The 14,577-nt window shown below is 41.7% G+C and overlaps 1 protein-coding gene and 1 long non-coding RNA gene across 2 annotated transcripts in view; one reads left to right on the top strand and one right to left on the bottom strand.

The window, feature by feature from the left end:
• The window catches only part of LOC137320821 (uncharacterized), an 83,505-nt gene that overhangs the window by 10,522 nt on the left and 58,406 nt on the right, over positions 1 to 14,577 (bottom strand). The window lies entirely within an intron of this gene.
• The window catches only part of iqgap2 (IQ motif containing GTPase activating protein 2), a 330,491-nt gene that overhangs the window by 286,306 nt on the left and 29,608 nt on the right, over positions 1 to 14,577 (top strand). The window contains exons 31-32 of the mRNA XM_067982692.1: positions 4,418 to 4,520; positions 7,269 to 7,410. Coding sequence (XP_067838793.1) covers positions 4,418 to 4,520; positions 7,269 to 7,410 — 245 coding nt within the window. The remainder of the gene's footprint in view (positions 1 to 4,417; positions 4,521 to 7,268; positions 7,411 to 14,577) is intronic.

Here is a 14,577-nt window from a genome sequence, read left to right as displayed (position 1 = left end):
ACTACCTTCTAATCCATAGGGACTGTTCTAGAATATAGGGAATTCTGGCAGATCAAAACCAATGCTTCCGCTGTCTCTGCAGCCACTTCTTTTAAAACCCTAGGATTGTACAGAGGATTTGTCGGCTTTTAGTCCCATTAATTTCTCCAGTACTTTTCCTTTACTAATCTTAATTACTTTAAGTTCCTCACCCTCATTAGACCCTTGGTTCCCCACTATTTCAGGTATGTTTTTTGTGTCTTCTACTGTGAAGACAAGATACAAAATATTTGTTTAGCACCTCTGCCATTTCTTTATTCCCCATTATAATTTCTCCTGTCTCTGCCTCTAAGAGACCCATGTTTACTTTTGCTAATCTCTTCCTTTTTGCATACTTGTAGAAGCTCTTACAATCTGTTTTATATTTCTTGCTAGTTTACTCTCCATTCATTTATCTCCCTCTTCATCAATTTCTTGACCATCCTTTGCTGATTTCTAAAACCCTCCCAATCGTCAGGCGTACTACTCTTTTTGGCAATATTCTAAGCCTCTTTTAATCTAAAACTATCCTTAACTTCTCTAGTTAGCCATGGTTAGATCACTTTTCCAATGGGGTTTTTATTCCTCAAGGGAATGTATATTTGTTGAAAATTATGAATTATTTCTTTAAATGTTTGCCTTTGCTTATCCACTGTTATATCTTTTAATCTAATTTCCCAATCTACCTCCGTAATTGGCTTTGTTTAAATTTAAGAGCCTAGTTTTGGGACTTAACTCCATCAGTCTCAAACTCAATGAAATTCTATCACATTATGATCACTCTGTCCCAGAAGATCCTTTACTATAAGATTACTAATTAACCCTGTCTCATTACACAATACTAGATCTAAAATAGCCTGATCCCTAGTTGGTTACTCGACAAATTGTTCTGGAAAACTATCTTGAATGCATACCATAAACTCGTCCTCCAAAATACTTTTGCCAATTTGGTTTGCCCATTCTATATGAAGGTTAAAGTCCCCCACAATTATTGCATTACCCTTGTTATATACTCCTGTAAAGTCCTGATTTATACTCTGTCCGACACTATAACTCCAATTAAGGGGCCGATAAAATAATCCCACCAGTGTTTTCTGCCCTTGTTATTTCTTAGCTCACCCATACTGATTCTACATCCTGATTTTCTGAGCCAAGATCCTTTAGTATCTGGGCTAACTTACTCCTTTTCCACATTGCCTATCTTTTCTAAAAGATTATAACACAATGAGGTTTAAAATAATGATTGAGAAAGATGTAGGTAAGACAAAGACCAAAATAATAGATTGGGGAAAAAGCTAATTTTGAGGGGATGAGAATGGAACTAGGGAAGGTAAATTGGGAAAAAATAAATTGACAGACAAAGAAGAGCAGTGGGAAATATTTAAAACGTTGATCAATAGAGTTCAGGAGCAATATATTCCTCTGGAAAAACGAGAACAAACTAGCCAATAAAGAAACTCCATGGATGAATAAAGAAATAAGGGTAAAATTGAAACGTATAAAAAAGTCATACTGTAAGTGCATCGACAATAAAGGAGAGGAGGTTAGGAAGGATGTCAAAGAAACAATTGGGAAAGCAAAGAGGAACTACGAAATTAAATTATCAAGGATTATAAAAAGAAATAGTAAAGTATTCTGCAAACACAAATAACAAAAGAGAAAAATCAGGATAAGGATAGGACCACTAAGGAATGCACAAAATAAACTTACAGGTAATGACAGTGAAATGGCAGAAATATTGAATAGTTACTTTGCCTCAGTATTTACCAGGGAGACTAACATGGTGGATATGGCATTAGAAGAGGAGATCAAAAAAGGTATAAAGGCACTTAAGATGGAAAGGGGGGAGATAATTGATAAACTAATCAAACGTAGAGAGGATAAGACCCCAGGTCCAGATGGATTGCATCCATGCATATTAAAAAGAAGTTAGGCAAGAGATAGCAGATGCACTATTACATACCTATAAAAAATCATTAGAAAAGGGAACAGTGCCAGAGGATTGGCGGACAGCTAATGTTATTCCTATATTTAAATAGGGAGATAGAACAAGTCCAGGGAACTGTAGACCAGTTAGCTTAATGTCAATGGTAGGAAAGATAATGGAATCTTTACTCAAAGATGTAACAGAAATTCTTCCTACAAAAATGCACCTCACACTTATCTATATTGAAATTCATTTGCCAATTACATGCCCATTCTGCAAGTTTATTAATGTCTTCTTGCATTTTAACACAGTCTTCCTTTTGTATTAACTGCACTTCCTAATTTCATGTCGCCCACAAATTTTGAAATTGTACTTCCGATTCCAAATTGTTAATGTAAATTATGAACAACGATGTTCCCAGCATAGAACGAAAATGTAATAGAGTAGTCAGCACGGATTTCAGAAGGGAAAGTCATGCTTGACCAACCTTATTGAATTCTTTAAAGAAGTAACAGAAAGAGTGGACAAGGATAATGCGGTAGATGTAATATATTTGGATTTTCAACAGGCCTTTGATAAAGTACTGCACTGTAGACTCATGACTACGGTCAGAGCATGTGGAGTCAGGGGACAGGTAGCAGAATGGATAGCAAACTGGCTACAAAGCAGAAAATAGGTGTTTAAGGATAGCTACTCAGACCGGCAAAAGGTAGAAAGTGGTGTTGCACGGGATCGTGCTGGTACTACTGTTGATAATTTACATTAAGAATTTGGAATTGGAAATACAATTTCAAAATTTGTGGACGACACGAAATTGGGAAGTGCAGTTAATACAAAGGAAGAATGTGTTAAAATGCAAGAAGATGTTAATAAACTTGCAGAATGGGTGTGTAATTGGCAAATGAATTTCAATAGAGATAAGTGTGAGGTGCATTTTTGTGGGAAGGATAAGGAGGCCACATACTGCTTGGAAAATAAGAGTCTGAATGGGGTAGAGGAGCAAAGGGATCTCTGGGTACCGATACACAAATCACTAAAAGTAGCGAGGCAGGTTAATAAGGCCGTAAAGGCAAATAAAGTACTAGGGTTCATTTCTAGAGGGATAGAATTGAAAAGCAATGAAGTTATATTAAACTTGTATAGAACCTTGGTTAGACCACATTTGGAGTACTGTGCACAGTTCCGATCTCTGTTATAAAAGGGATATAGAAGCATTGGAGAAGGTACAAAAAGATTCACAAGGATGATACCAGAACTGAGAGGATATCATTATCAGGAAAGTCTGAACAGGCTGGGGCTCTTTTCTCCAGAAAAGAAAAGGCTGAGGGGTGACTTGATAGAGGTTCTTTAAGATTTTGATAGGGTAGGCGTAGAGAAAATGTTTCCACTTGTGGGGAGTCCAAAACTAGATGTCATCGATATAAGATAATCATTAATAAATCCAATAGGGAATTCAGGAGAAACTTGTTTATAAGAATGTGGAACGTGCTACCACAAGGAATAGTTAAGGCAAATAGCATAGATGCATTTAAGAGAAAGCTAGATAAGCACATGAAGGAGAAAGGAATCGAAAGGTGTGCTGATAGAGGTAGTTGAAGTAGGGAGGGAGGAGGCTCGTGAAGCATAAACACTGGAATAGACCAGTTGGGTCAAATGGCCTGTTTTTTTGCTGTAGACTCAATGTAACATTGCCTAGAATGGTGGGCAATTAGCACAAGATCTATGCAAAAACATTCAGGAACAAAAGTTGATATGAGGTACTTCATTTGACAATATTTATCATGAAAATATGAATACTAGGAAGATCTACCAATGTTTAGTGATTCATATACTGTATCGCATCCAGTTTTGAGATTTAAAAATTTTATCACAATTTGAGAACCTAAGAATAGACCTTTCACTTATGTTCGGAGCCACAGAATAAGGGACAAATGCAGATTAGAGTCCCACTCAATGTGGTTCTTGACCTCGAGCAATGGCGAGGGAACCTGTGGCATCTTTCAGCAGCATGGAGGGAAATTTTTTTTAAAAGTCCCACTTGGGCAGACCCAAGTACCTATCAGCATCTGACTACAGGGGACATTGGTGGTCTGGAAGCAAACTATGTATCAGTGCAGTCTCCTGCAGGTGTCAGGCCAGTTAGACAAAGGTAAAAGGGAGATTGAAAACTTTATAAAGAAGAAATTTACTGAAACTCTCCCATAAAAATGTGTGTGCACGTTCCGAGACCAGTGCAAATAATGTATGCTGCATTCCATGCTCAACTGTAGGCATGGGCAATTTATTGTGATTTTGAATAAATTTTTCTAGTTGAGATCTATATATTTTTTCTTTAGCAGGAAATGGACTGCACATTGGTATTCAGTTTGTAGGTTTTGTAGTTCATTTTGTTTTCCAGATATGAATAAATGTGGATAGTTTAAACCAATGTGACAGATTAGTGACCCAATCTAATTATTTTCCTTGTGTCAGCTTCTGTTAGAGCACCAGGAAGCTATTTCGCCAGATCACAATGACCTACTGCACGAGCTACTGGAAGGATTAGGAAGTGTACCTGATGTTGAAACTTTGATTGGTGAGTAAATTAAGAAATTATTGTAGATTTTTGTTTTAGGCTAAGAAGTAAATTCATCGAGGGTGAAAAAAATAATCTTTTTCATAAATTGAAAGACAGTGTCTGAGGTCCAACCATATTCAGCTGCTTCATCAATGACCTTCCCTCCATCATAAGGTCAGAAATGGGGATGTTCGCTGATGACTGCACAGTGTTCAGTTCCATTCGCAACCCCTCAGATAATGAAGCAGTCCGAGCCCTCAAGCAGCAAGACCTGGACAACATCCAGGCTTGGGCTCATAAGTGGCAAGTAACTTTCGTGCCAGACAAGTGCCAGGCAATGACTATCTCCAACAAGAGAGAGTCTAACCACCTCCCCTTGACATTCAACGGCATTACCATCGCCGAATCCCCCACCATCAACATCCTGGGGGTCACCATTGACCAGAAACTTAACTGGACCAGCCATATAAATACTGTGGCTACAAGAGCAGGTCAGAGGCTGGGTATTCTGCGGCGAGTGACTCACCTCCTGACTTCCCAAAGCCTTTCCACCATCTACAAGGCACAAGTCAGGAGTGTGATGGAATACTCTCCACTTGCCTGGATGAGTGCAGCTCCAACAACACTTAAGAAGCTCGATACCATCCAGGACACAGCAGTCTGCTTGATTGGCACCCCATGCACCACGCTAAACATTCACTCCCTTCACCACCGGCGCACTGTGGCTGCAGCGTGTACCATCCACAGGATGCACTGCAACAACTCGCCAAGGCTTCTTCGACAGCACCTCCCAAACCCGCGACCTCTACCACCTAGAAGGACAGGGGCAGCAGGCACGTGGGAACAACACCACCTGCACGTTCCCCTCCAAGTCATACACCATCCCGACTTGGAAATATATCGCCGTTCCTTCATCGTCGCTGGGTAAAAATCCTGGAACTCCCTTCCTAACAGCACTGTGGGAGGACCTTCACCACATGGGCTGCAGTGGTTCAAGAAGGCGGCTCACCACCACCTTCTCAAGGGCAATTAGGGATAGACAATAAATGCTGGCCTCGCCAGCGACACCCACGTGCCATGAACGAATTTTAAAAAAAATAGAAATCTATGCTTGCAGACATTTTAGATTTAGCCACAATAAAATTCTTGTATATTTCAAATTAAGCATTTTTCTTTACTTGATTTTTGGTGAAAGGCTACATAATAGTCTACTCCGTTATTTCTATGCTTAAAATGAATTATTCAATAATTTGCACTAAGCAACAAAAATAACACGGCAAATTGGAAATTTAGTGAATGAACGAACTTGCATTCATATTGTGCCTTTAAACACCTCAGGACATCCCAAAGCTCTTCAGTCAATGAACTACTTTTGTAGTGTAGTCACTATAATTTAGGCAATATTTATTCATACTATCATAGGTACAGCACAAGAGGAGGCCGTTCGGCCCATCGTTCCTGTGACGGCTCTTTGAAAGAGCTATCCAATTAGTCCCATTCCCCTTCTCTTTCCCCGTAGGCCTGTAAATTTTTTCCCTTCAAATATTCATCTAATTTCCTTTCGAAAGTTACTATTGAATCTGCTTCCGCCACCCTTTCAAGCAGTGCATTCCAGATCATTACAAGGCGCTACGTAAAAAATGTTTCCTCATGTCGCCTCTGGCTCTTACGGATCACTTTTAATCTGTGTCCTTCAGTTACCGACCCTTCTGCCACTGGAAACAGAGTAAATAGGGAAGAACTATCAAAACCGTTCATGATCTTGAACACTTCTATCAAATCTGGAGTTGTAAGGAATCTTACAACACCAGGTTATAGTCTAACAATTTTATTTTAAAATTAAAATTAAAATCAAATAATTTGTATATCTAGACAGCTGATTTGTTTTTTGTCTCCACATCAAATCTGGAGTTATTCTGGAAGCCTTTCTGGCTACACTTTCCAGTACCCAAGTTGGGGAGAAAGGAAGAGTTTGTCTCTCATTTGAGTCCATAGTGCGTGCTATGTATTAAACATAAGGACAGTCTTGGGCCTTTTATCGAATGGGATAGGGGTTGAAGTAGTATTTCTTGCTGCTGAGGACTACGTGCTAATGTATTCTAGGACTAGTAGTCAAATTTCTTTTCTACACAAGGTGCTTCACATAGAGTGCTGGTGCTGAACAATAATAGGAAAGATGACCAAAGATACAGTCGCAAAGACTTTTAACAACAGGGAGAGAAGTGACTTCAAGGTTAACTGCACCCAGAATATCTGCTGGTAGCAGAGAGGCTTCATTTCATAGCTCAAACCCAGCTCCCAGAACCCTCCCAAAACATGCCACACTTGCATAGTTTAAAAAGCAGATGGTCAGGTATTACTCCTTTAAATTCAATTTCTTGTGTTACACTAAACACAGCTTCTTAACTAATTGTACTAATTTTTACAACTGTTTGGAGAAATTTTTTATAATTCAGTTTTGGTTACCAGTGTTTAGCTGGAGATCTGATGTTCTTACTAATTTAACTGAGTTGCTGAGATTTCTGGCTTTACTATATGCAGTTTGGTTGGGCTCCTGAATATGGTTCAGAAGTCTGTCAGAAATGAGAAAACTTTAGCAGATGCTATTCTTACAATGTGTTTGGATGTTTGTATGTCTAGACAGCTGATTTGTTTTTTGTCTATGCATTTTCAATCTTTGGCGACAGTCTAAACATATCTGGCCTCTTGAGTCCAGAGAGCAACATCTACTGTCAGTTAAACTGAATGCAATTTCTTTCTTCCCAGGGGAGGGGGCTGTTGACCCGAATGACCCCAACAAAGAAAATGTACTCTCCCAGCTCGCAAAGACAGAAGTCTCACTCACACTGACCAGCAAGATTGAGTTGCGAGAGGGGGATGACAGAGACATGAAGAGTTTGATGATAAAGTAAGAGGTTGTTCTTAGACAAAAAACATCTGGTTTTGCTGGTAATTTTTCCCATTCTTTCTATCACTAAGTTAAAAGAGGGAAGGAGTGGGGTGGGGGGGATGCAAGAAAGTCAGGCTGTAAATTACTGGGACATTCTGGAACACTTGACAGTGATCAGTACGATAATCTTTATAATACTTCTCAACTGTCCTATTTTAATTGAGGCCCCCTAATAATAAACAATACAATACAAGACTCAATCTTATAAAATAAGTTGTTTTGATATTCTACAGAAACCATATTCTTGCCCAAGCATCAACTCAATTCACTGAGCCTCAGCTGTTTACAATATATATTAATGACTTAGATGAGGGGACTGAGTGTAATGTATCCAAGACTGCTGACAATACAAAGCTTGGTGGGAAAGTAAGTTGAGGATGCAAAGAGGCTACAAAGGGATATAGACAGGTTAAGTGATTGGGCAAGAAGGTGGCAGATGGAGTATAATGTAGGGAAATGTTAAATTATCCACTTTGGTAGGAAGAATAGAAAAGCAGAATTTTTTTTTAAGGGTGAGAGACTAGTAAATGTCTGTATTCAGAGGGATTTGGGTGTCCTTGTACACGAATCACAAAGTTAACATGTAGGTACAGCAAGCAATTAGGAAGGCAAATAGTATGTTAGCTTTTATTGCAAGGGTGTTGGAGCATAAGAGTAAGGAAGTCTTGTTGCAATTATATAGGGCTCTGGTGCGACCACACCTGGAGTACTGTGTACAGTTTTGATGGTCTTATCTAAGAAAGGACATACTTGCCTTAGAGGCAATGCAACCAAGGTTCACTAGATTGATTCCTGGGATGAGAGGACTGTCTTATGAGGAGAGATTGAGTAGAATGGGCCTATATTCTCTGGAGTTTAGAAGAATGAGAGGTGATCTCATTGAAACATATAAGATTCTTAGAGGACTTGACAGGGTAGATACTGAGAGGCTGTTTCCCCTGGCTGGAGAGTCTAGAACTAGGGGTCATAGTCTCAAGGTTAGTGGTCGACCATTTAGGATAGAGATGATAAAAAATTTCTTCACTCAGAGGGTTGTGAATCTTTGGAGTTCTCTACCCCAGTGGACTGTGGATGCTCAATTGTTCACTATATTCAAGACTGAGATCGATAGATTTTCGGACACTAAGGGAATCAGGGGATATGGGGATAGGGTGGGAAAGTAAAGTTGAGGTAGAAGATCAGCCATGATCATCTTGAATAGCGGAGGATGCTCGAAGGGCCCGTATGGCCTACTCCTGATCTTTTTTATGTTCTTATGTTCCTCCTTTAAGACAGTCCTTAAAACCTACCTCTTTGACCAAGCTTTTAGTCACTTGTCCTAATACCTCCTTATGTGTCCCAGTGTCAAATTTTGTTTGGTAATGCTTCTGTGAAGCACCTTAGGACGTTTCACTACGTTAAAGGCACTATATAAATTCAAGTTGTTGTTGTGAAGAAGATCTTAGTAATCTTGATGGTGACATGCCTCAGCTTGCTTAATTGGAATTGTTACTGGAATGTGTAAGCACAGGGATTGGTTATCAGTCATCTGTCTGAAAAAATTTGATTGTGTAAGACAAGAGATAACTGGTTAGGTAATGGAACAGATAAGTATAGCTGTAACGTGCTTGTGTCTGTGTTGTGAAATGGGGTTGTGGATACGTGCTGAGTGTTGCAAATGTTGTGGCATGAACAGGCAGCATTTCTTTGGTTTTCAGAATTAATCCAGGTGTGTCATTTGTGAAGTTTTTTTGGAGGGCACTGCATTCTGTCAAGTGGGACTCCCTGATGACTGCTACAGACTGATGCACCTTCATTAGATATTGGCATGATTATTGATCGTCTGCTTTAGGCAATGCTGTATTCAGCCAAAGATTTTCTACATGTCATTATGTCTTAGTAAAAGAAAACTTTGTAGTTAATATAGGACAGGCACATTTACAGCACAGAAAAAGGCCATTGTTGCTCGGACCTGCTAGATCACAGCTCATTGTACCTGGGCGGGGAAGGAGGGAGGGAGCTTTAATTCTATGAGATTAGGGGTTCAACCTACTGCAATGTCAATCAAAGTTACAACCCTGAGATTATAGCATTCCTTTGATGTGCGAGCAGGAGACTCTTAAAAAATCTATCTTAGCTCCTACTGTGCTAGTGGAATCACACCTGGCCCTTGCAAATGTTGCAAAAAATGTAGTGCTCACAATAGCCAAAAATGTTTGAGACTATAGACAACTCCCCCCTTCTGAATAGCAAATTAACATTTTAAGCCATTATTTTGAAGCTAACTTCAGGCTTATTGTGGAGAAAATGTTGAACTTAACATTACAGAAATCTTAGTTCAAAAACTCAGCTTAGGCAACACAGGCAAAATCCAGTTTGCTACAGCTACTAGTTAATGTTTTTTTTATTAATCTATTATACTTTGGTGTTATCCAAGCTTCTAGCTCAGTTTGTTCAACAAAAATAAACTATAAAAAGTGTCAGCTTGGCTTAGCTTTGTTTTCTGAATCAGAAGGTTATAGCTTTGGGACATGGTACATAAAACTCAGCCAACACTTCAGTGCAGTCCTGAGGGAATACAGAATTGCCCGAAGTGCAGTCCTTGGGTTGAGATGTTGCACTAAGATCCTCTGTCTGTTCCTGTGGTTCAATGAGGAGTGTAGAAGAGCATGCTAGGAGCAGCACCAGGCGTACCTAAAAATGAGGTACCAACCTGGTGAAGCTACAACTCAGGACTACATGCATGCTAAACAGCGGAAGCAACATGCTATAGACAGAGCTAAGCGATTCCACAACCAACGGATCAGATCAAAGCTCTGCAGTCCTGCCACATCCAGTCGTGAATGGTGGTGGACAATTAAACAACTTACGGGAGGAGGAGGCTCTGCAAACATCCCCATTCTCAATGATGGCGGAGTCCAGCACGTGAGTGCAAAAGACAAGGCTGAAGCGTTTGCAACCATCTTCAGCCAGAAGTGCCGAGTGGATGATCCATCTCAGCCTCCTCCCGATATCCCCACCATCACGGAAGCCAGTCTTCGGCCAATTCGATTCACTCCACGTGATATCAAGAAACGGCTGAGTGCACTGGATACAGCAAAGGATATGGGCCCCGACAACATCCCAGCTGTAGTGCTGAAGACTTGTGCTCCAGAACTAGCTGCGCCTCTAGCCAAGCTGTTCCAGTACAGCGACAACACTGGCATCTACCCGACAATGTGGAAAATTGCCCAGGTATGTCCTGTCCACAAAAAGCAGGACAAATCCAATCCGGCCAATTACCGCCCCATCAGTCTACTCTCAATCATCAGCAAAGTGATGGAAGGTGTCGTCGACAGTGCTATCAAGCGGCACTTACTCACCAATAACCTGCTCACCGATGCTCAGTTTGGGTTCCGCCAGGACCACTCGGCTCCAGACCTCATTACAGCCTTGGTCCAAACATGGACAAAAGAGCTGAATTCGAGGTGAGGTGAGAGTGACTGCCCTTGACATCAAGGCAGCATTTGACCGAGTGTGGCACCAAGGAGCCCTAGTAAAATTGAAGTCCATGGGAATCGGGGGGAAAACTCTCCAGTGGCTGGAGTCATACCTAGCACAAAGGAAGATGGTAGTGGTTGTTGGAGGCCAATCATCTCAGCCCCAGGGCATTGCTGCAAGAGTTCCTCAGGGCAGTGTCCTAGGCCCAACCATCTTCAGCTGCTTCATCAATGACCTTCCCTCCATCATAAGGTCAGAAATGGGGATGTTCGCTGATGACTGCACAGTGTTCAGTTCCATTCGCAACCCCTCAGATAATGAAGCAGTCCGAGCCCGCATGCAGCAAGACCTGGACAACATCCAGGCTTGGGCTGATAAGTGGCAAGTAACATTCGCGCCAGATAAGTGCCAGGCAATGACCATCTCCAACAAGAGAAAGTCTAACCACCTCCCCTTGACATTCAACGGCATTACCATCGCCGAATCCCCCACCATCAACATCCTGGGGGTCACCATTGACCAGAAACTGAACTGGACCAGCCATATAAATACTGTGGCAACGAGAGCAGGTCAGAGGCTGGGTGTTCTGCGGCGAGTGACTCACCTCCTGACTCCCCAAAGCCTTTCCACCATCTACAAGGCACAAGTCAGGAGTGTGATGGAATACTCTCCACTTGCCTGGATGAGTGCAGCTCCAACAACACTCAAGAAGCTCGACACCATCCAAGATAAAGCAGCCCGCTTGATTGGCACCCCATCCATCACCCTAAACATTCACTCCCTTCACCACCGGTGCACTGTGGCTGCAGTGTGTACCATCCACAGGATGCACTGCAGCAACTCGCCAAGGCTTCTTCGACAGCACCTCCCAAACCCGCGACCTCTACCACCTAGAAGGACAAGAGCAGCAGGCACATGGGAACAACACCACCTGCACGTTCCCCTCCAAGTCACACACCATCCCGACTTGGAAATATATCGCCGTTCCTTCATCGTCGCTGGGTCAAAATCCTGGAACTCCCTTCCTAACAGCACTGTGGGAGAACCGTCACCACACGGACTGCAGCGGTTCAAGAGGGCAATTAGGGATGGGCAATAAATGCTGGCCTCGCCAGCGACGCACACATCCCGTGAACGAATAAAAAAAAAAGGTGGATGCTAAAGGTGGCACTATTCAATGAAAAGCAGCTGGTTTTCCAGCATCTTAGCCAACATTCCTCCCACAACCAATATTTCCAAAATCAGATTAACTGCTGGTTCATTCACTTGCCATTTGTGAAATCTTGCTCTGCGTAAATTGTGTGCTGCATTTGCCTACATTGGTTATGCCACTGCAAAATAATTAATTGCATATGAAATACTGTCGGTCATTTGAGAGAAGGGATATAAGGTATTATGTAAATGCAAGTCTTTAAGGCAAAATTATCAATGCAAATGCTTTAAAGTTGTTAGGACTTTCCATTATTCCTTTTCTCTGAAGGGAAAAAGAAATAAAATAACTTTATTAAGTACTCTTTTTTGATTCAGTAGGGTTGATTTTAACTTCCCCCACCTGGCAGAAACTGGGGTGGAGAGAGAGGAGAGTTAGTTAATATGGGGTGTGGGACTTAATTTCCCGCCATGATCTGGCCGACTGCAATTTTAAACTGCAGGTGACGAGGACATTCGCCACAAGCCAGTGGCATCCTCTATAAATATGCAGATCGGGCTTCGATGATGTCATCAGAGCCCGATATACTATTTTAACTTGAGGCCCGAGTGGGGGAGGTTTGGCAGCCTCCTTGCCAGACAAAGCTTGCTAGGATCAGGATCCAAGGCCAGAAGAAGCCCAGCAAGCTATGTTTTTTTTAGTATCAGTTGTGGGGCCCGTAAGAGTGCTCCTCCGGGTCCCACAAGGAAATCATGTTTTTTTCCCCGTCCCCCAACCAGAATTCCACTCCCGGAGCAATCGACTTATGCTGCGATCCGTTCCACTGGGTCCCTGGCAGTGGCTTCATCCCGCCTGATTTTAATGGCCGAGCAGCCACTTCCCTTTGACTTCCTACCCAGTTTGGTCAGGAAGTCGATAAGCGGCATGTTTATGGAGCCCGGTCGTTAAGATCGGGCGAGCCTCCCTGCTACTGCTCCTGGACTGATCGGCCACTCGATTTGCCATGTTCCCGCCCGGGAGTTAAAGTCGAGCCCGATGTCATTCATTAGTGTTAAATGTAAACTGTGGATTATCCTCAGACATTGGTAATCTCCAATCACTCAGTTCTGGGGTATTTGGCTAGCTGTTTTAATTAACTTAGTTCCTCTCAGACAAGGCACAGTGAGCTGCATTTTGTGTCATGTAGGAGATAAACAAATCCGACAACTTGCATTTATTTACTTTGTTAAAGCCTATTGTAGGACCCTATCTTGAAGTATTCTTTGAATGTAGTGTAATGTAAATGAGATTTTCAGACATTCAAGTTTGTTTTGCCCTTTCCTTAATGGGACAGCCTATTATCTTACAAATTCAATTTAATATTGGCATTGAAATAAAGGGAGTATTTAATTTGGTCAAACTATAAAGATTGAAATTCCTTTCTCGACAAGGTTTCCAAAAACTGTATAGACACTTGGGTTGACCACTTGACAATTCTGATAGTCCAATAACTAAATACAGTCTAACCAAAATCTTTCAACCACAACTCATGACCTTCATCCCTGCTTCTCTTTTTTTTTATTCTTGGCTTATTTCCATAGGACTAAACCAGTCTCTGTTGCTTCCAGACTGTGTTGCCCACCATGTGCTTCTCATTTTCTCTCAATCTGTCCCGCTCTCTCTCCTCCTCCTCCACCCTCCCTGCCCCTGCCACCAAGCTTCTTAATCTTGGTTGGAACTCCTGTCAGCCAATACGTACTAATCGAAGCATTCCAACGATCTCAGTCTAATTCTTGGGTATTAGCTGCAGGACCCCTCAGTTAATGTTTTCTAGTGTGTCATTTCTGTCACTTCTCTCCTCTCCAAAGAAATGACAGGATCATCTCCCAATCAATTCCCAGCCTGGATTTTCCGATCGGGGCTACCCAATTTACAGGCTCTCTAAGAGGTGGGAGTTTTATTTAAATATTAATCGGGGACTAGGGTCATTCTGCGTGCCATGTCCCGACATTCTGGCAGGCAGGGAACCATTAGTAATCATGCTCATGTGAAATGGGCGTTCAGAATAGTTAGGTAATGGTAAGTAATAAAAGGTCATGGAAAGAAGTAATATTTAGCCAAGTGTATTTCAGCCTCTTTTTAAAAAAAAAAATCTTTTTTAGGTTCTTGTGTAACTTCCTGCCATTTGTTGTAATTTGTTTTTTTGCCCCATTACTGGCACACAATGTGGTTTCCTCTATATGACAAGGTTAAGGGGAAGCTAGATAAGTACATCAGGGAGAAAGGAACAGAAGGATATGCAGATAGGGTTAGATGAAGTAGGGTGGGAGGAGGCTTGTGTGGAGCATAAACACTGGTATAGATCAAGTGGGCCGAATGACCTGTTTCTGTGCTGTAAATTCTATAAGTTTGGCAGAAAAGGCGGACCAACCTAAAGTTGCCAGTGAAGTCAGACTACGCGGGAGGAGTTCTGTCTCCACCTGCTGATACCCACGTGCAGATAGAGGAGAAGTTACCTCACTTTGGCAGATGATTAG

Source organism: Heptranchias perlo, chromosome 4 (assembly GCF_035084215.1).
Source record: "Heptranchias perlo isolate sHepPer1 chromosome 4, sHepPer1.hap1, whole genome shotgun sequence".
NCBI lineage: Eukaryota > Metazoa > Chordata > Chondrichthyes > Hexanchiformes > Hexanchidae > Heptranchias > Heptranchias perlo.
The sequence above is the reverse complement of the archived record's forward strand: the minus strand, read 5'-3'. Positions and strand labels throughout refer to the sequence as shown.